Raw genomic sequence first — 24830 nt, 5'->3', positions numbered from 1 at the left:
CTATCACGTGACTCACATTGCGCCGCTAAGTTTATTTGCGCACAATGCAGTAACATGGGACATTCACGTGTTTTCTATAGTACAAAACAGCCAAAACAGCCAAGGAAATGAGAAGAAAATGAAATTAAAAGTCAACGTTTCCTGAAAAATGAAACAAAAGCAGTCTACTATGGTTTATTTGCCAAATTATCCATCTCCATAATCTTCGGCCAGTTGAAAAATTGTACGCAAGCGATCAGTCTCAATCGGCTGTCATTTGCCCTGAACACTGCGACGTCGATCTTGTGCGTATTCCAACTGTGAATTCCTCCGCAGTTAAAACACCGAGACCAATTTTAATCTTGATTGGGACCTGTGAAATATGAAAAAACTGAAAACTTGTCGACACATACAATTACCCTATGTCTTTAGCAATATTAGCATATTTATCATACTATTACCCTATGTTTTTATTCTTGGGAAGACCAAGCTATGCTCAGTTCGTCATCTCACACTCCATGAAGTTCATTGTAGCTGAACGCCCTGCGACGGCATGTCTAGTATTCCGGATATGCATACAGAACGGCATATATTATAGTTTTGTTTTTTATTGGTTTTCTCTACACAAGCATAACGTGTCCTGATACGGTCAAGCGTTATTGATGCCCATTATAAACCTCTTCACTTCACTCCATACACTTAACTTTTGAGCTGCGGCAGCGCTGTCCAGAAGTAATGCGAACTCAATATTCCTTAGCTTTTCAAGATAGAGCCTAGTGTCGAACATGGTGCCGGCCATTGGCCTATTCGTCAAATTGCCCACATTTTATGAAATGTTTGTATGTTAACTGAACTAGGCTAATAGGAAATTTTCACAGATCCATAGTTTCGTCGCAAGTAGCAGTCAAAGACGGTCTATGGTTGCAAGGAGACTAAACTGCTTTAAAAGTTACTGCTCTGAAAACCTCAGAGTTAAATTTACCTGCCTTATATTTTTCTCCATGTTAATTCATGAAGGAGGCTATCGTAGAATTAATAAAACAATGCAGTAAGTCGCTAGCACGTGATAGGTGGCTTTTCTTTAACCAATTTCTTTGGATTTTGTTTTGGCACATTCATGCGGGCACTCCCCATGACGTCACAAGGGAGTGGTGCAACGCTTGGCTTGATTGCGTAGTATGAAAAAAACACCTCGATGCGCATTTCTGACGCATACTTTAACGCCTTGTGCTCCGCACGACAATTTCACTCTCATCTTTGTATTCTTCGCTGCATGACAATTCCTCGCAGTTGTAAATAACATCAAGTCGGCCAGCTTCACAAACAAAAGCGATATTCTAAATTTGCTTTTTATCTTTAAGTTGTTTCTGTAGAGTAGAGATTAATGATGAGTAGTCGCACGGATACTCGGCATTCTGAGCAAATAAAAGCTACCATAAAATTTTGCGCCTCCACATCTTGAACAATAAATGGCCGTATCCGAGTCTATGCATTAGCTTCCCAAGATGAAGTTTGTAAATCATCTTGACTAACCGACAAGAAAAAATTTCTGCAGTGTTGCTCTTGGCTTGAAGAGGTGTGTAAAACACTAAGTGACCAAAGGCGAATGACTCTGCTTACCTTCGTCTTCTCCGTGCGCACAAAGCGTACGCTGTGCACCGAGTGAATCAGGCAGAGCTTGACAGACTGCAAAGCTAGTCGCATACCAACGCAGTTCCTGGGACCTGCTCCGAACGGAAGGTACGAGTACGGCTTGATAGCATCCACGTTCGCGTCGCTGAACCTAAACCGTGAAATAACACGATGGCAATCATGCAACAGTGATTTCCAGACAGCAATTTTTACCAAGCCGACTCTAGGTATATTTCTCTTGCTTGCATATAAGCAGGGCGCTAAATCCTGAGACTCTAAGATATTAAAATTATCTTCTCATGACATTATTTCCAGATGAATATTGAAGCCACGGACCCACATTCTAGGCCTTTGTTAGGGGGTGTGAGCAAAAGACGCCGTGCTACTTCGAAAGATTTTCGTTCACACCATGGACGTTCTTTGTTTTTATTGGCTAAAAATATCCCGAATCATTGTCACGTGTCATTTACACTACGAGCTCAACTCTCCTTTTTTCCTTTTCTTACTAGCTCCTTTATCCCCTTTCCGAAGTCTATGGTGGCCAAGGTCCCTTCCTTTCTCATGTTTTCTCTCTCTCGCCCTCGTACAGTCACTTGCCTGCTCACCTGGGGTATGTAAGTGCAACGCCTAAACCTTTGCAGCACTGTAGCAATAAATAAATAAATAAATAAATAAATAAATAAATAAATAAATAAATAAATAAATAAATAAATAAATAAAATGTGAAGAACAGGTGCGAAAGATGGTAGAATACGTTCACATGCGATGTGCGCTGTGAGCAAGGTTTCTTAACCTTTTCATGGCCAATGATTCGTGCAGGAATCACGATCCACTGGCGGGCTTCACTGACTGATAAAAAAAACCAAACCGAAACTTACACTTGGAATGAATTTCTCGAAGAGTCTAGTTAGAGTTGCTACCGCTAGCTGGTAGCACGGACTCCACTCTTTTCAGACCATGTAAAATTCGTGCGCCAACCGCGGCGATAAGAATCCGAATTACTTTAAAGAAAAATCCAGCCCATTGGGTATCGCCTCGGAGATTAATTCCACGTTTCTTTGACACCGAAAGACCTACAGCTAGTCGACAAGTAATTTTAATACGAAGTTGCTACCCAGTGTCAGCTAATAAGCATAAAGATTTCTACGTAACACCTCGACAGTTAATTCATTACTGTAGAAAAGGCAGACACTTGCTAACAAAGTTCTGCGAACAAACGTGCTCGCCCCCTACATCCCGCCTCCAAATGTGGCCAAGCAGCAACAAATCCTCCTCGCATTGACGAAGTGCCGGGCTCAAGAACAGTTGGTCTCGGAATAGTTGGTTCATATTTTCTATTTAGGAATCCATGTTGCGAGCGACGAAGAACACAGGAGACAGGGACACCGGACAAGCGCCTGTCCATCCCTCTGTACCTCGTCTCTCTCGCGCTCAACATGAACTGCCCGTAATAACAGTACGACTATTATACGCAGTACTAGCATTCCTTAGTGCAATTTATTAACTCCAACTTCGTTCAGTTTCGGTCTATGTCTACTAAACAAAACAAGCGAAAGCATTTGTATACGTTCTGACTTCTCTGTGCAGCTCACCACGACTCACAAGGTTTTTTTGTGGCATGCAAAAAGAACTGAGGGAAAAGAATGTGCTTTCCAAAACTGCACTGCTCGCGTGCTGGCATACAAGTCGTGCCACGTTTAGGAAAATTAGGAAAGCGTTTCTTTCGTTTAAAGAACTCTAAAAATCGTTGTCGTAAACATTTTGTAGTCCTTGCATTAATCCTCGCCATTCCTCGTGGCATTACCATGTCACCGAAAGCCTCCTAAACAAAGCATTAACACCCCACTGGGATTCTTTGAGGCACGAAACGAGGGAAAAATGCGTTGCCCATCGCATCAAAAATTAGATTAAAAATTAAACACAGATCATTGCGACATGTGATTATTCGAGACTGCACGCGGAGCATGGCACAGAGCATAAGACTCAGAGACAGAAAGACGACAGGGGGGGTTTAGGGCTCCTTTGAATTCCGGCACCACGTGGCGGGCGGACGGAGAGGGAAAAAAATGAAACAGAGACACTGCATATAGGACGCTCACCTTTCTGGCACAAAGTTGTCTGGATCAGTAAATATCTCAGGGTCACGGTGCATAGCGTAGACTGGAACGTAGACGGGGCAGTCCTTTGGTAGCTTTATGCCGGTGTCACCAAGAACATAGTCGTCAATCGCGAAGCGCTGAATTCTGAAAATGCGGTCAAAATACACAAAATATGGTTTTAAAATTAAGCAGCTAGTATACGTTCAGCGAAAAAGCACGGGGAACCTAGCCTACAAGCTTGCCCTCTAACAAGATCCGCACCTGCTGTATTGCGGGGTCACATACGCGATTGTTCTCATCGAACAGAATGAAAAGTATTTAGAGCGAAAGCGTGCTGTTGGGCTCTTTGTTATCGCGGCGGAGCGCACGTTTAGCAGCCGCTAAAGCATTGCAAAAACGCGCCGCTGAGAAAACGCCACAGCCAGAAGGAAATCAACCAAAAGTCTGTTACCTCTTCTTGCAGTCGTCGGGATTCAAGGACAGGAGTGAACTGACATTCTATGGCTTCATGATTATGTCCGTCGAACGCACCTCAGTAAGGGAGTGCTGCTTCAAAATAATCTTGACGCATACGGTAGCAGCTATCGGCCGCACAAACTAAGAAGCAAAGGGGATTTTTTTTAACTTTCTGGCGCTCATCAATGGAGATTGTTAGTGAATATTTTATCCCTCAGATATAATTGATTACAAAACAGCACAAAAAAACAACCACATGCCGCCAGTGAGAACACAATCCACAACCTCCGAATTACGCATCCGGTGCTCTACCAACTGAGCTAAAAATCTTCTTTTCGGGGTACTTATGTTTAAGTGTGACCTAATCTGGACGCAACTGTCTTTCACTTTTCACGCTGACTGCGTTGGCATGTACCTCTGTTTATATGTTCACACTTCTGCGGTGAAATGTTTGCAATTTGACACTGGGAAAATGGTGCACGGTTGTGTTGACAACTTACTCCAGGAATTTATGTGTTTTTGGTTACGAATAGAGAGGCAGATAGGCAGATGCTGCAAGTGCGTCTTGTATCTGGATGTGTGCTTTCGATTCAGGTGAAAGGCAGGTGCACTTCATTGTAAATATATTTGCTACTAATTTTTATTGCATGGAGGATAATGGTGTGCTTTCCCCACGTTCTTTTTTTCCTTCTTTTTCTAGCTGCGGCCTTCTCTGTGCCACTTTTGTCCGGCAGCATATGCCAAGAGAATAAGGAGTAACTAAAATTTTAAATACCAACCTACGAGCGAGGCACCGATCAAACGTTATACCTATACCTACATTTTCTTTTGGTTTTTCATCGTTAGCCAATGACTACTACAACTTTTTCATTGTAAGCGTGGTCGTACTGCTGTGAGAAGCACCACTGCCCCGGCTTTATTGTTGTGGGAGCTATCCTGGTTTTTGGCGCGATTAAAAGAGTCTGGTACAACGAACCAAGCACTTCTACAGCGAAGAAATGTCCCTTGTTACGTTTCGCCTTCGTACTGAGGAAAAATCGGCGCGGTTGCATCGGAATGCCGACGAGTCACGAAAGGCACGCGGGGTCAACGCCTGAATTAGCCACGGAAGCGGCGTCAGTAATCTACCCCGCAACTGGCCAGCGCAGCTCTGCAGTGCACGCTCTTCTACTGAAAGAAGTTAGCTGCCACGGTCGGCAGTACTTGACATTCCAAGGGGCCCGGGTGTCAGCTGAGTACAGTCATCAAGTTTGACAGCAGCATCCGTCTTCTAGGAAGAAGTTAACAGCGAGCGTTTGTCCTGCACCACGTGGACTTGCACGTAGCCTGGACCCCCCTTACAAAAATGGTCTTTATAATTCGTGTTAACATTCTATTGACTCTATCAACACTCTACCAACTTTTACATTATACAGGGTCTGTTCTGAAAGTAGTAGGACTCATTTTTTAAATAAAATTTATTCATGAGAGTAATACAAACGATTAGAATTTTTCAAAGTAGCACCCTTCCGCACCTACACCCTGCTGCAAATGAGTTTTTCAGTTTTCGTGCGGCTCCAGGAACGCTTGTACCGGAATTCTGTTGAGCTCCCTCGTCACGGCCTGTTGGACCGCCTCTACCGATCCGTGATGCTTCCCCTTGAGCGTCGATTTTATTCTCGGGAATAGAAAAATCTAGCGGGCCAAGTCGGGACTTTAGGGGGCCTGAGGCAGCGTTGCCGCCTTGTGCTGGGCAAAAAATCGGGGCCTGCACGTGCGACCACATGAAAAGCGCGGGAACGCCGCTCTCCGACATTCCGGTGTCTGCGCGACTTAGACGGCATCCTCTCCATCTCAACACGTGACGGGGGTGTGTTTCCTAATCAGAGAGAGTGTGATGGGTGCCACCGTAAACTTTTCTGGACACTCCTTCGTCGGCAGGCCCGCCCCCCATCTAGGGAGTCCGGGGAAAGAAAATGCTATAAAACTCGGCGCCGAGTACGGCCGAGTAGCTCATGACCATCGAGCTCATCGTCATGTAGCTTCTGGTCATCAAGCTCCTTGTTATCGAGACTCTCTTACTGAGACGTTCTCTCAGTTGCTGTTTGTATATAATGTAAATTTACCTTTATAAAGTTCTTCTTCTTGTCTTTCCCGTAACCTCGTCTCCGACCTCCCTCATCCCCTCTCCGACCCGACCATGCTACCTGAGTCGTAACACCCTCCTAATTCACGTTGCTGTAACGGCGTTTAGCCTTGAAACGTTGATTTGACAAAAAAAAAACAAATTACTGCCCCAAGGCTGCTTCTACCAATCTGACGATTAAGTTTCCTATTGTAGTTAAAGGTACGAGGTATAGCCGAAGGCACAAGCCTGAAGAGTGCCATGTTGCCAACATTAAGTGGTGCTCTGATGCCTTCCGCGAAGTATTTCACGGGGTGAAAACATAGCAAAAAGAATTAGCCCTACATTAGAGAAAAATCTCAAAATTTTCTTGTTTGTTAATCCACTGCTAAACCAATATCGATAATCGTTTCAAACAGTGGAACAACTGTCGTCATCGTAACTGTTATGGACCTATCATGCAACGACCTTGATAAGCTGAGGACATGCTAAAGACATGGCTGAATACAGTATGAAAGTAAATTTTTTGCACTTGTGGTGAATTCTCGGCGTGTAACAAGTGGGCTACTAATTGCTTCCAATCTGGTTGAAATTAAACGCTTCACAAACGAATGTTACCAAGAGCTAAAACAACCCCACGCATCAAACAACGAACTCACATTTCCAAATTAATAATACGAACCATAATTGTACGCTCTCACCTTTGTGCAGGTGGATACAAACGAAGTACTTCCGATACGACGCAATGAAGGTATTTTAGCTTTGATATCACGTCCAGGCTGGGTTCGGGACCCTGCAGAAATAATTGGGAACTAATTCAGCAACCATTACTGCACTGCAATACAAAAAAAAAAGAGGAACTCCAACGCTTTTCGACCGCCTTCAGAAGAACAAGGCACATTACGATGGCGTCAGTTCATCTCTGATGTCCATTGTTTCTCTCACAGAGGCAAATGCTATCATGAGGACAGGCCACTTACGTGTAATGCCATGCACTCGTCCACTTCTTTTCTCAGCTTCTCCTGCACATCTGGATTCATAGCGAGGTGGTATGCGGCGAAGGCTAAAGTCGATGACGTGGTCTCCAGGCCAGCCAAGAAAAAGAGCACGCACTGTGCCATGGCCTCCACTTCCGTGAGGCCTATCCAGAAAATCATTCAACACCTCCTACAACAGTCACCTTCACAGAATCACATGCATTCAAATAGGTAAGAATCGCACAAAAGCCATTTTTAGTTTGCCTAGAAATCTACAGTCCAGAAAAATTGCGACAAATACACACATATTTGCATAAGGAAGAGTCGACGGGGATGGGACAAGTTTTGTCATCGACAACAGTGAGACAAGTTTTAGTAAAGAATTTTTATTTTTCTTCATTTTGTGCACGCGAACGAGTTACAGCGTATAAATGTGGGAATACGCAAAGTTCACAAAATGTAGAAAAGTGTTTTATCCGAAATATAAAAGAAGTTAACAAAAATTATTTCCTAGGTATAAATTTTTGGCACACTGTAAGTAACCGCACACGCTTAACTAGTAACCAGCAGCAACGCCAAGTCCTGTCATGGAGAAGGTGCAGAAGGCGTGAACCTCGTTGGAAGCACCTGGGTCTTGCCATTTTTATGGCGGTCGACAACTTTCCAGTACTCACTTGAACGTCGCAAACCCTATTTGAAAAGCTTATTAATTTATGTGTACTCAATATTAAAGTAGGCGGAACGAGAAAAAAAACAGCTGCTACTTAGCATAACCCCTAATAACATTCACTTAATTAAAGTTAGGAAGAATGCTTTCTTTTTGTTTAAATATTGATCAATTTTAGCTGGGACAACTTTTGGACCTGTGTAGAATTCGTCTGCTTTAAATACCTTATACGTATTGCTAATGACACTGTCCGCCTTGCCTTTTAGGGCTCTAATCTTTGCCTGTGTCTTGTTTCGTCGCAACCGCTTTTAGTCTATTTCTGTTCATCAACTGCACAGTTTTTCCATATCCTCCGCAGTTTCGACTCTAGACAACGAAGCTCTCATTCACCTTTTGCCACCATGCTAAACTTACCTTTCCGTTACAAACCCACTTTCAAAGCTGTGAATAGCAGGCTGTTCGAGGTTTCCGCGTTCTCTAAGTGTTTTCGTTTTGCAAACAGAAGGTAATATTTTTTTATTAACAATTTCTATCTAAATAAAAATAAACATTCTCAGCAATACCGACGCGCATCAGTAGATTTTTTTCGCGAAACTAAAATCTGTAACGTGAAAGACGCGAAGCAAACGACACACTGCATGATACACTATTACTGCGCTATTGGTGCCTCCTCTATTGTGTCGCTTTTTTTTATTGCATCGTTTGCCCCAAGAACATACGCAAACTAATCCATCAGTCTGCTATTTTATGATATATTTTTTGTCCTATCCTAAACAGATGAGCCCAGGCCCAGTTCTCTTTAATGCGCGACAACTGAATGCGACACGTCGCGTGCGGAAAGGGATTTTAAGCGGCACGTTCTTAAAGGGGCCCTGAAAGGTGCCCTCAGTAATGTTGCGCTATGCCTAGGATGTTAAAGTTCGCCGCTTCACAGATATCCTCCACCGATAATTTTTTTAATGCGTTTTGTGGAAGCCAAGTTATCTCTAGTTAAAATTTGAATTTCTGCTTTTCTCTCCTCTCATCACATTTGCACACTGAAATGCCAGCGCTCCTCCGACCCCCCCTACTCGGCCCCTTCGCCAGGTGCCGACGGCTAACGGGGGTTCCCCCTGGGAGTGGAGCTTCCGACCGCAGTCATGGTAGTTGGGTGACGTCAGAAAGAGTGGACACGGCAGACCAATGATAGCCCTTCACTGCTGACGTAACGAGCGCTGTATGAAGCGTTGCGCGCGGATTCGGGTGGAAGCCTGGCGCCGCTGGTTGCCCCGAGGCGTAGAAGCTCCAATTTTAAAGTATTGTAAATGATCGGTACACTTTTGAGGTCTTGTAGGCGGCAAGAACGCTAGGTGGCCTATACTTTACGCAATGCAAGACGCATTACAGCCACCCTCACACACCCTTTTCAGGGACCCTGTTACGAAAAAATTAGCATAATGTGAAACCACACAAAAAGTAAAGAATTAGAGCTTGGCGATGGTAAGTCACTCTGTACTATCGTTTCTTAAATTCCGGCTGCAGGACTGATCTCTTTGTGACCGCTACCTGCAAGTATGGGCCCGCTGGTGCTTTTTTGTTTTGCTTACGTTTTGTAGAAAACGCTGCCTCTTGTTTCGCTTTCAGTTCAGAGCCGACGTCGAAGATTTTGTCCTCAGGCTCGAAAACAGGCTCGCCACTGGAGGCCAGGTTTCCTTCCTGGGCGTCTATCATGAGCTGCAGGAAATCCTCCTGACGCTGAAAAATAGATGATGACGTTGCCCATAGGCAAATGAAATTTTTCTCAGTGCCGTATTCAACACTCTCGGCGTTTTTTTTAGTAATTTTTTTAAAGCAGAAATATAGAAAACAAGTCCCGCTGCGGAATCTCATCTCTGTGATTGCCAATTTACAGTAGGCATTAACGGTCAGCATTAACCATGTTAGCTTTTAAGCCAGCATTGTGTCATTTATTTCAAGCCAGCCTTGTAAAATCTTTGCTCTGGCTTTAACGCCCAGCAGCTTCTGGCGTCATCATCTAAGGCTATAACAGTCACGTGGACGTAGGGTTTGCTTCGGATTGTAACATCTGTAAAAAAAAAAAAAATGGGGGGTACCAGGCCAATACGCCCATTGTACGACGGGTGGCGAGCGTGTTTTGTAGCGGAGAGGCTACAAAAATTTTTGCGCGCGAGCTGGCGAAAGATAGCTGAATTATTCCTGGCAGTCTTCGAGTCAGCGAGTAGCAACGAAACTGCCGTTACTAGCGCGGGGTGCCCTGACTGTTTTCTCGCCCTCTGTATGGAGCTGGCTTGTGCTGATGAAAGGAGACACGTAGCTTCTGTATTAAAGTTAAATTTACGCTCACTTATGCTTCCAAGTTGAATACTGCTTAAGTTGAATTGCGTAATTAGGCCATATCTGAATTAGGCGCACTTGCGCTGTGTGGCCATGCTTGCATTATTCATCGTCCACCTACGACCACCTAGGTGTAGGTCACGTGGACTTGTGACGTCATCAGTGTGTGTGCATGTGTGTGTTGGTATGCGGGCGCGTGTGTGTACACACGCACACCTCGGCAATTTTCCCATGACCCTGTGGGCAGGTGGGTCATAAAACAGCCTTCAAACAAAGACGCCACGGCTGAATGCGGGGAGTAACGCACTATAACAGTGTCGTTCCAAAATAGGGACCATCCGCTACCCCAATTCGTTCTCTCTCTCTCTCTCCAGGCACTCTATAAGTGTTTGCACGTGTCGACGTATAGTAAACAACACAAAATAAAACAAGTTTATACGAACGGTGCCGTGCTCACGCCTCTCGCGAACGATACGCTGGGAGACTTCATTGAAGTATTGGGCCGGGCCGGTTCTGGCTATGGTGAGTCTCAAAAGCTTGAGCACCCCAGGAAAAAGTACTGAAAAAAAAAATCACGATGAACCGGTGATAACTTATGGGACGGTGAACTAGTTCACAGAAATCGGCAGGACCTGGTAAGTGAACCGTGAGCCAAATTCACAACGCTCGCTTTTCGACGTTCGGCCGAGGCATCTCTCATTCATGCTGGCTAGAGCCGACAGCAAGCGAAATGCAGAAGAGCTACTCGGCTAATTTTTTGTCAAAAGATTTGTAAAATCAACCACCGGTGAAAGAATCGACAGAAATCAACCAATAGAAGAATAAAGCTACCTTATAGAGCAAAATAAGTAACAATGTGGTAGTATAGTTGCCCCTAATAAGCTGCTTTGTGCACCTGGGGTGGCACAAATGGCACCAAGACTTGTTTTGAAACACAAGGCTCCGATGAGCGACTATCGCCCATTGCAACTGCACTCCCTCAGTAGCTGCATATCTAGAAAGTCCTTCAAGGATTTCTGAGAAAATGTTAATAAAGTGAGAGCTTAATTTTAAATTGAAGTTGTCTTTCATTTATACGGATCTGCCGATGTGCATGCAGCTTCACTCTCAATGTGAAATGTTTAGACCCGAAATCATAGGTGCGAGCAGTGAATCAGGAAATATTACATCACACGTGGTACATTCAGCATCGGTACTGCTTTACTCTAGTTTATTTGAGCAGCATTTTTTTCTATTTGATTGCATAAAAAAAAAGCGAGGCGTACATGCGAGCAGCACTTTCCATGTCATCCTCGCCGAGAAGGCATTCCTGGCCTGTGTCACAAACTCGTTGGTGGCGTCCGTGTGTGAGTCGAGCTTGGTGCCGAATGCACAACTCGCTATCACGTCAAGTGAATAGTGACCGTAGAACCTGCCAAGTTGAAATGTGAAAAAAGGTTTAACAAGCAAATAAGAACGCTGGCACCTTGGATGCCAGAAAACAAGGTGTTTTTTTTTTTTTTTAGCAGGCGCCAGTAATATTGAAATTACAATATCTGCTTTCGTACTAAGGACTGTGTTCCGGTCTCACCCATCGCCTTTTGCTGACTGCGCACAACCTGACGGCATGCGTTGTCGAGCAGAAAAGTGCATCCTCTACGGTACACAGTCATTGGGCTTAAGGTAAACATATCCTAGTCCATACCAAGACCTGCTGAACTACAGACCTGCACATATGGCATTGCTCCAGCGCGCATGTTCTAGTTCATGCTTTTTGTCGCTAGGATAGAAACATTACGGGCGGCGTGGCGCTAATATATACCTGTTGAGAAAATGGCCTCCTCCATCATTTTATTTCAAACAGGGCAGTTTTGTCGTTTGTCCACGTAATCATTATTATTCATTTATCTGCGCTAGGCAGGGTGGTGCCGACGAAAAGAAAGGGGACAAAAACGGAAGACGTTTTTTATACCCAATGAGACCAAAAAAAGTCGTTATTAAGGCTGGTTTCATTGCTGATGTTAAGATAGCAGAGAAAAATAAAACAAATGTATTAATAGCATGCAGAAAATGTCAAGCGATGATGATGATCATAGCAGACGAACAGGTTAACCGAGCGCCCTCAACGGCCAAAAAGCTAACGAAAGCTGGCGCATGCTGCTCCATAGGACCCCGCCATATGTGCAGGTCTGTAGTTCAGTAGGTCTTGGTCCATACTGCTGACAAGAACAAATCGCCACACGTTGTAATTGACACCTCTCTCCTTTACTCATTGCTGTTCTAATTTTATTTCGTGGCTTATGAAAGGCGGTCTTGATATCCACAGATGAATCCGGTTACTTCTTCACTCGTCAAGGATGGGAATATTAACTAGTTGATAGATATGGCCGGCACCGAACGCAATGCAAGCTCAGTAGAGATGCTTGTTCGGATGTTTAGAAAAACTCAATGCGAAAATAATGTACTCAACACCCGACATATGTCACAACGCACAGTACATTAACAATACATACAATTTCTCCATTTTTTAACAGCGCGAAAAGACGACGACGTTTGCACACACAACAACACGAGCGCTGTTCTGTTCTTCTTAATACATATAAGTTTTTAGTACCAATTGAAAATGCACTATGTATGAAATTTGCTCGGAAAAGCATTAGTCACTGATCTATCGTCGCGGTGGGTCAGTGGATATGGCGGATGTATGGCATTTGTCAGCACATTCGAATAATCCGAGTGGTATACCATCCTTCTGGGTTGGTTTATTGGAGTTTAACGTCCCAACGCAACACAGGCTATGAGGGACACCGTAGTGAAGGGCTCCAGAAATTTCGACCACCTGGGGTTCTTTAACGTGCACTGACACCGCACAGAACACGGGCCTCTAGAATTTCGCCTTCACCGAAATTCGGTCACCGCGGCCGGTATCGAACCCGCGTCTTCGGGTCAGCAGCTGAGCGCCGGAACCACTGAGCCACCGCGGCGGGGCTATACAACCCTTCTATTTTTACATTAATTCAAACATGGAGCAAGATAAAATGAGTAGTTTCACGTTCACCTCGCACGCATGTGACTACTCCGACTCTCCTCGTACTGTTCCTTGCACTCCTAATCAAGACTGTTTACTATTAGGTCCTTTATTATGCTTCAATAAAGCGCTACTTGGGGACTTCAGTTACTGTCACCGTCTCTTAAAAAAAAACACCGTTATTTATTTCTTTGATACCACCGCGGGCGTAAAAATGAATTGCGCATAGTAACAATGATATAAATTCATGAGCCACACTTACTGCTTGACATCGACGTCATCCTCCTTCTCTGCGGCCACCTTTAAATGCTTGCAGGTAACCCTCGCGCATTCTTGAATTAGAGCATTCATCTGAAAATGTTTGTTGCAAAGTTACGCAAGTGTCGTTCACTTTCGAAACAAATCATAACACGTGTACCGTGCAGATGATGAAATTACCAGTCCTTCTGCGGCTAAGAGAGGTCCTCTGCAATCACTTCTGCACACTGAGTCTTAAAAAGTTCTGCTTAACGATAGAAAGCATTTGGTTATTGTCTTAAAGCTTGCAATAAAAGCGCATGTCTTCAAGAAGTTACGTACTTGTGGAGCTTCTTAAAGCAAGTGGGCTTTCTTTTGAGCATTATAGTGGGGAACTTCAGACCACCGTGATATTCCAATGTTTCCGAGCGATGCGGACAAGTGTCCTCCTACCCTTCTGGGGATTTGAAAACTCAGGTGTGAAGGAAATTATCAACTACACGGTTCAAAACCAGACCCTGCGGCGTAAAAGCTTTTTATCGAAGGTATGCATAAATATTTTGTAATCAATTACTACTCACTATAGTTTCTCACAATTACCGCTGCGCAGTATGGTCGGGATAACTGGAGAATAACGGCCTCAATAGTTGCCAGTTTGCTTTAAAATAAAGGTAGGCGTGCACCTGACATCGCTGCTTTTTCGGCATCAGGAAAGGGTACTTGGTTGCCAGTGGGCTCAATTTATACAATCAGCGCATCTTTCCCCGCTGGTGACATTAACATAGCCGAAAATATTTTCGTCAGTTTCAAGCAACCACAACATTGGCTGAATTAAAAATTAGTTCACATGATTTTGAGGCGTTGCGAAGTTTCACCGCTGTGTCCGAAATAGGGTGTTGCTGCGGTAAGAGATTTTCGTACGGTTAACTGCCGCCACAGCAGCGCGCGAAAAAAATGTATGAAAGAACGGTTGAAGCCGCCTAAAAGGGGCGACTACGTGGTGTGTACTGCCATGGTTAATAGTAGTCAACAATTTCACGCAGCTTTTATTTATAACTCTTTTTTTTCCCCTCGGTGGGTGACAATACGTGTTTCTCTTCTCAACAATGTGCAAAATCGTGTTTTACCAGTATTTTGAAGCCGAGTTACTTCAGATTTAGCAATAAAACATTTTTTTTTTCAACAGCTGAAACATCCTTCAGCATGCCATAATTTCCGGACTATAGTCCGTGAAATATACATGCTTAAAAGGTGCATTTCCGTCGTGCGGACTATAAATGAGCGCAGACTATGCATGATTTAATTTCTTCAGATCGTTTGTCGTAGCCAGAGAAGCCTATCGGTGGCTGTGAAAAAAAAATGACCCGAGTAGGCACCTACGACATGTTTCCTTGCTAAATAACATTGCGAAATCAGCTCCGATACGCGATCAACTTCGACACGCAAGCAACTATTATCGTAGTAGCAAAGAGTGGCAGCTTTCTAGTGCTTGTATTTGTGAACACATGCGCAAAACCTCGTCTACATAAATAAATACGTGGACGCATAAATGTAAATGTAACGCCAGGGCTGGAATAGTAAGAACTGTTGCGATGGCTCAGGAAAGGCGAAGAGCCTTCTCGACAGCATTAAACCTAAGCGTATCTAAGTGTAGAAGGAAGATTTTCCTCGTCACTATCGGGTGCTGGGCTACGAATAAGGTAGGATGAATCAACAAATAAGTCTCAGATGGATTGATGAAGTGCTGCGAAAACGCAAAGGGTAACGTACTATTCAATCCAAAGGGCCTTTTCATTATGGATTCCATGAGTACGCAGGTCGCGGAGGGTGTGAAAGCAAAGGTGAAGAAGACAGCCATTGCAATCGCCATAGTCCCAGATGGCATGGCGAAACACCTTCAAACTTTCGATATTTAGTGAACCGGGCCTTCAAGAACAATGTTTGAAAGCAGTGGGAAACCTGGATGCAATATTGGGCTCATACGTATACGAAAATCTCGCGGATGCTTTGGGCGCCATGTGAGGAAATGAGCAAGTGGATCGTTGGTTCGTGCTAGGCCATGCCCCAACAACTTGTCGTCAACGGCTACAGTAAAGCCGGATGAAAACTTCCTCAGCAGACGTATCGAATTCTGATGCAAATGAAGACAGTGACGAGTCTTTAATCGAATCTGACATGATGTACTTGTTTCATTCCGACAGCACCGGGGAAAGTGATTTCGACGGATTCAAAGAGTGAAAGCAATGCGGTCTAATAAATGCGCATTTTAGAGCGCAGCTCTTTGGCGTCCGTTCCTGGGTTTCGCGTCGTCGTCGGCGTTGTCGTCGGCCTCGTAACCAGCTCCGCTCCCCTTTCATCCCCCCAGCGCTAGCAGCGACCGACTGATACCGCTGGATGCCGCTGACGCCGCTAGAGAGTCAAGATAACGTGACTGCATAGAACACCGTCGCCGCCATGCAGAAAGAGGAGGAAAGGGTCCCCCCCCCCCCTGTTCTTGTGTGGCGGATAGGGTGCTCTTCAGTTGCCGACACGCCGGTTATTTCACGTAGGCCCCGGCACGTCGACGAATACGTGACCACCTTCCCACGGCTAGACCTGGTTCTTAGCGCTGCGGAAGCGAGGGTATCATATTGTTTGTGTCGGCATCGGCGGCGTTGTCCCTGAAACCAACTCCGCAGCTGGGGTTGACTCACTATCGAAAAGGTGAAACAGCTTATTTGCTGCGCTCAAATTTCGCATTAGGAAGTAACGTAATCGTCGGTAATTTTTTGTTTCGTGACAATACAATGCTTGCTTACCCAATGTATACTGCTTGCGGACAATCCAAAAAACTTATTTTCAGCAGAAATTCATCCATGCGGTCTATACACCGGGTATACGGACTATCCAAGCAAGAAAATTTAATTTTCAGTCGAAATTTGCCCCTGCGAACTGCACATCAGGTGCCGACTGTAGTCCGGAAATTAAACAATAAATACTTGGGGCAGATCAGTTTTTCGACCACAATGGAATTCTTAAAAATTTGCACTGGTCGGCACATAGAGGATAAAATACCTTTCGCAGCTTCCCCGTCGAAAACGCAGGGCTTACGGCAGGACGGATTCTTCTCCAACTTTCTATGTGCGCCAAGGCCATCATGTTGTCGAAAATCGCATCGCCAGTAGAGGTCAGCTGAAATCGAAGACGAACAAAGACAATATAAGGGACAGGGAGGACTGTTAGGGCAAAGGCCTCCCAGAAAGGCCTCCAAGTTACCCTTCATGACCTGATAGGCTCATCTTCACCTACCGTTCTGTTCGGCAAAAGCTGGAAGTCCTTGACCAGAACTTGCTTCACCAAATCGGGCTCGGCTACCACTAGGCAAGGTTTGCCTCCTTCGTAGATGCTGCAAAATAGACTCACTCTTACAGCTCACGCAATTCCCAATAAAATGTGGCAGACGCATGATAATGCGCCATTGCCAAGCACGTGGAGGAGTCAGCCTTCTGCACCCAGTAAATTCGGTTACAACAGCATAGCTAAAGCTAAACTCTGTAAACAAAACCTTAAAAGAGAACTCAGACAGCTAGTAAAGTTCTTGTGCCTCATAAGTAAAACGCCAAGAGCTACTTCATGGCCCTGCCAGAAAAATGCGCCGAACTTCTTCGCCACGGTTATTTTTCGCAGACACAATATAATGTTGAAGATTCGCTATTGGCTAGTTCCTCCTGCAAGAAAAAAACTTATAAAACGCGATCTTATGCTTGTCGCCTCCAAAAGCACATATCCAGAATCTACTTCGGCATGAAAGTTGGCGCTTGGGATGACATGGCGCTAGGGGAGCAGGTTTATCAACTTTCATATGACTAAAACACGGTACTATTGTGTTTATTCACTGCACTGTATAAGAAATATCTTACTCTTGCTGAAATCTTACCCGAAAAGTCGTCCCATCTTTCGATACCTCGCTTGGTCACTCAGACATATTGGCTGAAAAATAAAGTGGGACATTTACACTTTATGTTAGTTGTGTGGTGCTTCAAGGATGAAATAAAATGAGCCTGCATTTCGAATAACTACTGAAAGGCAATTGTTCTTATTCATTAAAACACCTCAAAGTACAGTGTCTTTTCTTAAGCTTATTGAATTTACGATTGCTAGGATTGCCACCACAACATTTAAGATGAGAATGAAAAAGAGAGGCGCTTATAGCGTCATAATAAACATAATAAATAATGAACATAATAAACATAATAAACATAATAAATACCACTTTACCTCGAACAGTAGTCTCTTAGCTGGGCCAACTATCAAGGAAAACTTTTCATGAACAACATTCTGGTTCTTCCAGAAATTTCGGTTTCTCGCCGCGTACCTATAACAGAAAAATATAGAAAAACAATGTGTCTTTCGATTTCGGAATGCTTTTTTTATTGTAATATACCACCCGCTTTTACCTAGGGCCTTCTTGAAGGCTGGACACAGTTGACAAAATAAACAAATAATGAAAATTCTGTGCATAAAAAAGCAATAACTGTTCACTCTCTAAATTTTAATTACAATTCAGTACTTGCCTGCTTGGCACCAAAAATAACATGCCACAGAGGCACTAGGTCCGACTTACTAACACCGAGAATGTAAAATTCTTGGGCGCAAATAAAATAAACTGTTTTGCGATCCGGTACATCACAAATTTTACCGGCCACAACGCTTTCTAAACTACACCACCAACAGTAAGAAGTCAGGCCTGAAACGCGCGCGTACAGAAGCATGTACAATCATCACGAAGTTTCATCACTCAAGCGTGTTATGAAAGACACAGCCATTTATAGACACTCATTTTATAGCCGAGTGCACAAGTAGCAAGGCTTTAGCCTATTTCCTCCTCCGTAGTTCAAAATGTTGATGTCCGAGTCGTGGTCTACGTGAATGTACGAGACTCTGCTCCTAAATTACGCGAAAAATCAGGCAGCTGCTGCTAAGAACGTGCGACTCGGCTGATTATAAGTAGATAATCTGTACTAGAGATATTAAGAAAGTAACGTGACCGATCCGCTGCAGTTATAAGCATGACGAATAGCCACATAATTGGAGAGAAAAGCTTCCGTGGTTTACCCGCTTATAAGGACGCTTTCTGGTAAAAACCACTGCCATTCTTCCCGACACCTCAGTCGTCATCTGTTAGACGCAACCAGCCGTTGAATGCTAATACTACTTCCGTTACCTACATTGTCATTGAATGAAAGGTGGCAAATTTCACCACAGTAATATGTGGTAATAAATCAAATGGCCCTCAAAGTAGTTATAAGGCAACTTTACATCACGATAGCATCACTGATAAACTCTGCGTGTATGTGTATGGGCATGTGCGTGCGTGTATATATGTGTGTGTTTTTGAGTGTGTGTGAGAGCGCGCGCGTTTAATTGTAAATTATGTAAGATTGCAAATTATCGGTTTTAACGACCCGAAGAAGGACGCCGTAACCGAGGGCTTCGGATTAATTTAGTCTAGCCGGGTATCTTTAACATGCGCTGACATCCCAAGGCACACAGGTGTTCTTGCGTTCCACCTCCGTCGAAACGCGGCATCCGCGGCCTGGATTCGATCCCGCGACCTTGAGATTCGCAGCAGAATGTTAAAGCCAGCGTAGCCATCGCGAATGGAAACTTACTAGAAAAGCTGTGCAAGAAAGGGTGCCAGTGGTCAGCTCCAGTAATTCATGTTAGATCATAAAGTTTCTGTAAACTAACATCGCAGATGACTGTGATTACAAGAACGAAGTATTAGAATTGTTGTATATGCCATGCGTACCTTAAAATGCCTCATCTTTAAGTCCGGTCCTTTAAACCCCCCAAATGGCTTCGTAATGTAAATAAAAAAAGACACGCTAATACATCAGGCAATACTTCTCCAGTAATACCAACATAAAGAATTCCCCCTACTTACGCGTACAGAAGGACACAAAGAGTCACACCAAGAAGAATCACGTCAGCCAGGCCCAGCAGGAAAGACATTGTACCGCCTCTGTCAAACTCACAGCGTTGTAGATAACTGTGCCTCGTCCAAAAGCAATACACTTACGGCGGCGAAACGTGTCCAAACCTAGTCATGGAGAGCAAAGTGCCTACTGCTTTATGACGCGAGTCATCAAAACGTTTATCTGCGTCGACGACGCCACAACAACATCGTGTTCTCAAAAGATATGACGTTCGGGAGGAGAAATGAGGGAAAGCAACGCCAGATAAGGTAGATAACTCAATATCTCTGTCCTGAACCTTGCTCCGTTGTGTGCTATTACGGAGAGACGGAGTTTCTTTCGCTCTCTATAGTTTTAATCAGACCAACAAGCACGTTTGTTCGTTCAGATTATAATGACTATCTCACGAACCATGGCGGTAGCCAAGGGACAAGACAGTAAGCACCCCTCCTACGAGTATCACGCCGCGTTCTTTCCTACCCTGGCTATCTCTTCAATTTCGAACGAAACTTAGCGTTCACTACCATATGGAAGTTCCTTACTTCATTTTTACGAAGCAGACGACTGTTTGAGAAGGATGCTTTTCCAGAATACAAGGCTCGAGTCTCGCCAGCCGCGGCATAGCCGACATCTCCTTCACTAACCCTAGCAAGCAAGTAACGTTCTTTTTTTTGCTCTCGCTTGGCCAAAAGTTTACAATAAGCACAACATTTATGTTGTAAAACGTTTTCTGTGCATGAAGCTATTTCGTTTATATGAGCAATGACAGGAAATACGTAAAGTATTATGCGTGCAGGATTATTCTAGGGGCTGTGTAGTTTCTTCCATCTCACTGCGTCCGCACATGAGCGCCCACACACGCAAAAACTGATTGATGAGAAGGGTGAAAAAAAAAAATGGCTGTGGCTTAGCTTGGTTAAGCCCGGAAATTGCGAAAGCAATGGGCACGTCGCAGTCGTTTCGTGAAGTTCCAACGTTCATCACTGCTCAGACTACACCTGGCTTCTGCATCACTGTCCATGGCATTGAGCGAATGAGTAACATCCGTCCCATCTTCCACTGTTTCCAGTGAAGAGGTTGCACGTCCACGCAAAGCTGCATACTGAGCACGCCTCTTAGAAAGTCTTCTTTCGCGCTGTTCCTCCGTCTCTGTAGCTCGCTGCTGTCTCTTACGCTCATTGCGACGAGCTTCCCTAGCGGTAGGTGGCATCGTCGAAGCAGATGTTAAGCCGCCGGCGGAGGCACCGCCACTACTCGCAGACGGCGCGAGATGGTCGCCCAGCTCTTCGGCGTGACGTCACAACACCTGTTGCGCTCCTGGCGGACAGCGCGGGAGTTAGGCCGCCGGTGGTGGCACCGCCACTACTCGCAGACGGCGCGAGATGGTCGCCCAGCTCTTCGGCGTGGCGTCACACAGAGGTCATGCGAAAGGTCAATGGTGGCACCGCCACGGCACGGCAAAGGCTTGAAAGTGCAAGTAGTATTGCTTTCGCAATAAAAAGTTTGCAAGTACAACAAGACGAAACTAACCCTGTGCAGCAATAATGTATATTGTTGTATTAGTTATTGAAAACAAGATGCTCGGCTAGTGTCTTGCCGCGTAGGAAGCATACAAGATTACTACTCCTCATTATTGGCAACACAGACCAGGACGAGAATATGTTGAGAAGAGGACTGGGAAGTAAACTAGGTGTGATCCACGGCGTTGTGCAAAACCGAGCCACGAAGCCACGAATAATCTTCTGTCATTTCATCAAGCTCGAAGTCAAGAAAAATCCGACATGAGAATGCAATGCTGTGCTCGTATTTCATAGTGCTCCTTCTTCAGCGACAAGAAATTTAGTTGAGAACGAACCCGCAGAAGGCATAACAGTGTCCATAAAAGTGGGAGATAATGTAACAAACGGCGCAAACTGAGATAACTAGCAGAACAAAGTCCACGCTCTGAATCGAGCCCTTAAACGGTGGCTTGTTACTCCACTGACACTCACTCCACCGCCTCCACTCCACTGACTCACTCACTCACTCACTCCACTCCACTCCGCTGTTGTTGGTCGACTCACTGGCTTACAAGGGGCACGGGTGTTTGCGGTTGTTCGGACTGACATAGTATTTTTTTACTTATCAGACTACTTTTCCTATAGAAGAAAAAAATGACGGATGATTTAGCGTGTTAGGGCCAAATGCGAATTAAGTGCGCTCGCACTTCGGATTCAGCTTCGGTTCGACACTCGGTTTATGCGGGCCATGCGATAGTGGTGTGTTCTGGGTTCATTGAGTATGGATGGAAGCTGGTGAGTGAGTGAATGAATGAGTGAGTGAACGAGTGATTGAGTGAACGAGTGATTGAGTGAACCAGCGAGTGAGTGAGTGAGTGAGTGAGTGAGTGAGTGAGTGAGTGAGTGAGTGAGTGAGTGAGTGAGTGAGTGAGTGACTGAGTGAGTGAGTGAGTGAGTGGAGTAGGTGAGTGAGTGAATGACTGAGTGAGTGAGTGAGTGAGTGAGTGAGTGAGTGAGTGAGTGAGTGAGTGAGTGAGTGAGTGAGTGAGTGAGTGAAGTAGGTGAGTGAGTGAAGTAGGTGAGTGAGTGAGTGAGTGAGTGAGTGAGTGAGTGAGTGAGTGAGTGAGTGAGTGAGTGAGTGAGTGAGTGAGTGAGTGAGTGAGTGAGTGAGTGAGTGAGTGAGTGAGTGAGTGAGTGAGTGAGAGTGAACTTTTATTGATGAGGATCGTGGCTGGAGTGCATGCGAGTGGGCCCTCAGTACAAGGCTCCAGAGGCTCCTGTCGACCTTCTGGCGATGAGAAGGAGCGCTGCCTGGTCATCGAGGCGTGCGCTGGTCAGCTTCGCCTCCCGCAGCTCCAGGGCCGTATTACGCGGCTTTAGATGGTGGGGTTTTAGGGGACATGTCGATGTGATAAGTGTTAGAGTTGGGGTGTCGCCGCATCATGGACATTTGTCTTCGTGAAGTGTCGGGTGTAGGCGATGTAAATCGTCAACGCATGAAGTTGGGCTAGTTGGTTTTGCACTTCATGAATTTGGCCCACAAGATGGGACGAGAAGAAGAGAGACGACCACAAGAGCGCTACTAACAACTGAAGCTTTATTGCAAGCGGAGCATATAAATAGAAGCGTTTCTATCATAAACACAAAACCGTCAAACCTTAACAAAAACAAAAGCACGCATGAAAAGTTACGTGAAAGAAATCGCAGAAGTAGTTGCGATACACAAAATGGGCGATGAATTTGTCAGTGTGGCTTTGATATTCCTCCTAGACAAGGAGGTTGCCTTTCTAAAATTTCTAGCTTCCGTGTCTTTTCATCTTTGACATATATTCGTAAACGTGTTTTTGTTTTTGTTGTGGTTTGACGGTTTTGCGCTTGCGATAGAACCGCTTTTCTTTATATGCTCCGCTTGCAATAAAGCATCAGTTGTTAGTAGTGTTCTTGTTGTCTCTCTTCTCCTCGTCCTTGTTGGCGATGTAAATAGTGTAGGCGTTTGTTTGAAGACGGCTTAAGAGACAGGAGTCTTCAGAGGAGTGGGAGGTATGAGGGAGGAGGTATAGGGGTCTATTGAGGCTTTGGGTTTCAAGCCTGCTGGTGAAGTGGGAAGATAGGAAGCACAGGGCATGATGGGATGGCCCCTCTTGATGAGTATATTTTCGAGCTAAGGTATACGCCCAGCCGTTGCCATAAAGGTCCTCGTAGTCGGGGACCCAGCTGATGACGTGGTCTTGGTAGACAGTGTGTCCCAGGATGCGTAGCGCCTACCGTGGGACACGGCCGCTTGTATACGCTCGACAGGCGGCTTGATAGTAGAAATATGTGAGCGCTGTTGGAGTGAGTGTCCCTCATTTTTATGACCAGGGAGGGCGATCTCTTCAGCGGCGGTTGGCTCTGGATCTCGACAAAGGCTGCCAGAAGTGGAGTGTAGGTGCTGTTTACGGCAACACAGGCAAAAGTCTGTGGGTGGTCATAGGAGGAGATGTCAGTAGACAGCGGCGGAATCGTGCCCGAACTGCCTTCGCAGACGCCGGAGTCGCGCTTGACTCCTGGCCTTTTGGAGTTCATGGTGCATGTGTCTGGGAATAGGGCTTGGGCAGAGGTAGGGACAGATGGTGGAGGATAGTATTTCTGTGCGTTGGCAGGAGTAGACCGCATCCCGCATTCCATCGAAAGTGTTGTAGATGCCCAGAGTCACCAATAGAGATGTTGACTTGTACATGGGGAGTCCGAGAGCGGTTTTGAAGAATGTGCGCATTAGGACCTCAGCCTTGAATTGGTTGCTTTTGGTGAGGCGGCGGTAGGGAAGGCTGCACTGAATGCGGTTAATAGCAAAGGCCTTGACAAGTCGGAGAGTGTCCTATTCACTCATGCCTTTTCTGTGCCTCGCTCTGCTGCGGATCACGTGGGTGGTGTTGAGAACCTGAGAAAGCTCGGTTCCTGTTTTTCAACGGTTTCTGTTGCCCGTATTTGCCGCCATCGGATTAACATAAGGCAATCAGCAAATAGATATTTGAGTGCGTGATAATACTTGCTTTATTTCAAAAAAGCAACTTTAAGGAACGGCGACCAATAAATGAATATAGGCATGCCGAGATTGGTTCCTGCCAAATGTAAAAATTTTCAACAGCTTTCGCGTATCGTGGGTCAAACCTACTGCACGATTCATCTATAGGTGCGGAAGATTGTTTACTCTGTCGGAAATCAAACCGACTGGCGAATGGGACGTCCACTCGAGTGCGAAGGCAGATATCTCCTTGGCGTTCCTTTTCGCTCGGCCTCGGCGCCTTCGCTTTCGAAGCGCCATGCTTATTTGCGTTGATGTTTAAAACGTTCTTACCTTCTCCGCTCGGATTCTCTTCCCCTTATATGAGAGCACGACGCTGGCATCATAATACGAGTCCGTAACATACTTCTCGACGTATAGCTCAGAACATAAAGAGCGCCACCAAACTGGCCAAGTCCACGTGAAATGCGGTGATTCAAATCCCTTGAAATTGCCACAAGGGCGCACGAACCTCACGTAATTAAAAAGCACTTGATATGACCTTTCCAATGACGTGCACAAACATACAGCAATTTCACGCGATGTTTGCGTAGCCGCGGGGATGAGTGGAGGAGGAACACGTGCGGTGGAGAGACAGGTAGGAGGTTAGGAGACGAAACACGGTGTCCATTATTGTTACTTTCCTCGGCGCCAGGCGCGCGCCCGCGCCAGCCTCTAGGTCTTTCTTTCTCTTCACCCATGTGTAGCGCGTTGTTCGATGTGGTGACGTGATGTGCTAGAAATAATAAACCGCTTATCTAATAAACATCTTTAGTGGCTGCTTCAAATGTCATAGAGATACGAAGCCCGGCAGACTCACGAGCTGTGCGGCGGAGAGA

At 45.2% G+C, this 24830-nt stretch overlaps 1 protein-coding gene across 2 annotated transcripts; it reads right to left on the bottom strand.

Moving 5' to 3' along the window:
• Window positions 1-137: 137 nt before the first annotated feature.
• On the bottom strand, window positions 138-19644 carry LOC149340801 (cytochrome P450 3A24-like). 2 transcript variants are annotated; one of them, XM_089549683.1, is made up of 14 exons: window positions 19419-19644; window positions 17750-17846; window positions 17409-17461; window positions 16781-16877; window positions 16547-16663; window positions 13518-13606; window positions 11514-11659; window positions 10692-10807; window positions 9501-9648; window positions 7251-7411; window positions 6972-7063; window positions 3711-3854; window positions 1600-1762; window positions 138-352 (listed from the first exon to the last, which is right to left on the bottom strand). In XM_089549683.1, the coding sequence occupies exons 1-14, from the start codon at window positions 19484-19486 to the stop codon at window positions 242-244; spliced, it is 1602 nt and encodes a 533-aa protein (XP_089405809.1). In that variant the 5' UTR covers window positions 19487-19644; the 3' UTR covers window positions 138-241. The 2 variants fall into 2 exon arrangements, with proteins under 2 accessions (XP_089405809.1, XP_089405810.1); XM_089549684.1 differs by having other exon boundaries at window positions 19554-19606.
• Window positions 19645-24830: the final 5186 nt, after the last annotated feature.

This window comes from Amblyomma mixtum, chromosome 6 (assembly GCF_055824585.1).
Source record: "Amblyomma mixtum isolate Tamu chromosome 6, ASM5582458v1, whole genome shotgun sequence".
Lineage (NCBI taxonomy): Eukaryota > Metazoa > Arthropoda > Arachnida > Ixodida > Ixodidae > Amblyomma > Amblyomma mixtum.
Note: the sequence above shows the minus strand (reverse complement) of the source record. Positions and strands in the feature narration are given on the sequence as shown.

Bases quoted from the DNA above. Each gene is read 5' to 3' on its own strand.
- LOC149340801 (XM_089549683.1), bottom strand. From the start codon at position 19,486: ATGTCTTTCCTGCTGGGCCTGGCTGACGTGATTCTTCTTGGTGTGACT. The intron at 17,847-19,418 runs GTAAGTAGGGGG...TTTCTGTTATAG, and splicing joins CTTTGTGTCCTTCTGTACGC to GTACGCGGCGAGAAACCGAA. The intron at 7,064-7,250 runs GTAAGTGGCCTG...TTATTTCTGCAG, and splicing joins ACGAGTGCATGGCATTACAC to GGTCCCGAACCCAGCCTGGA.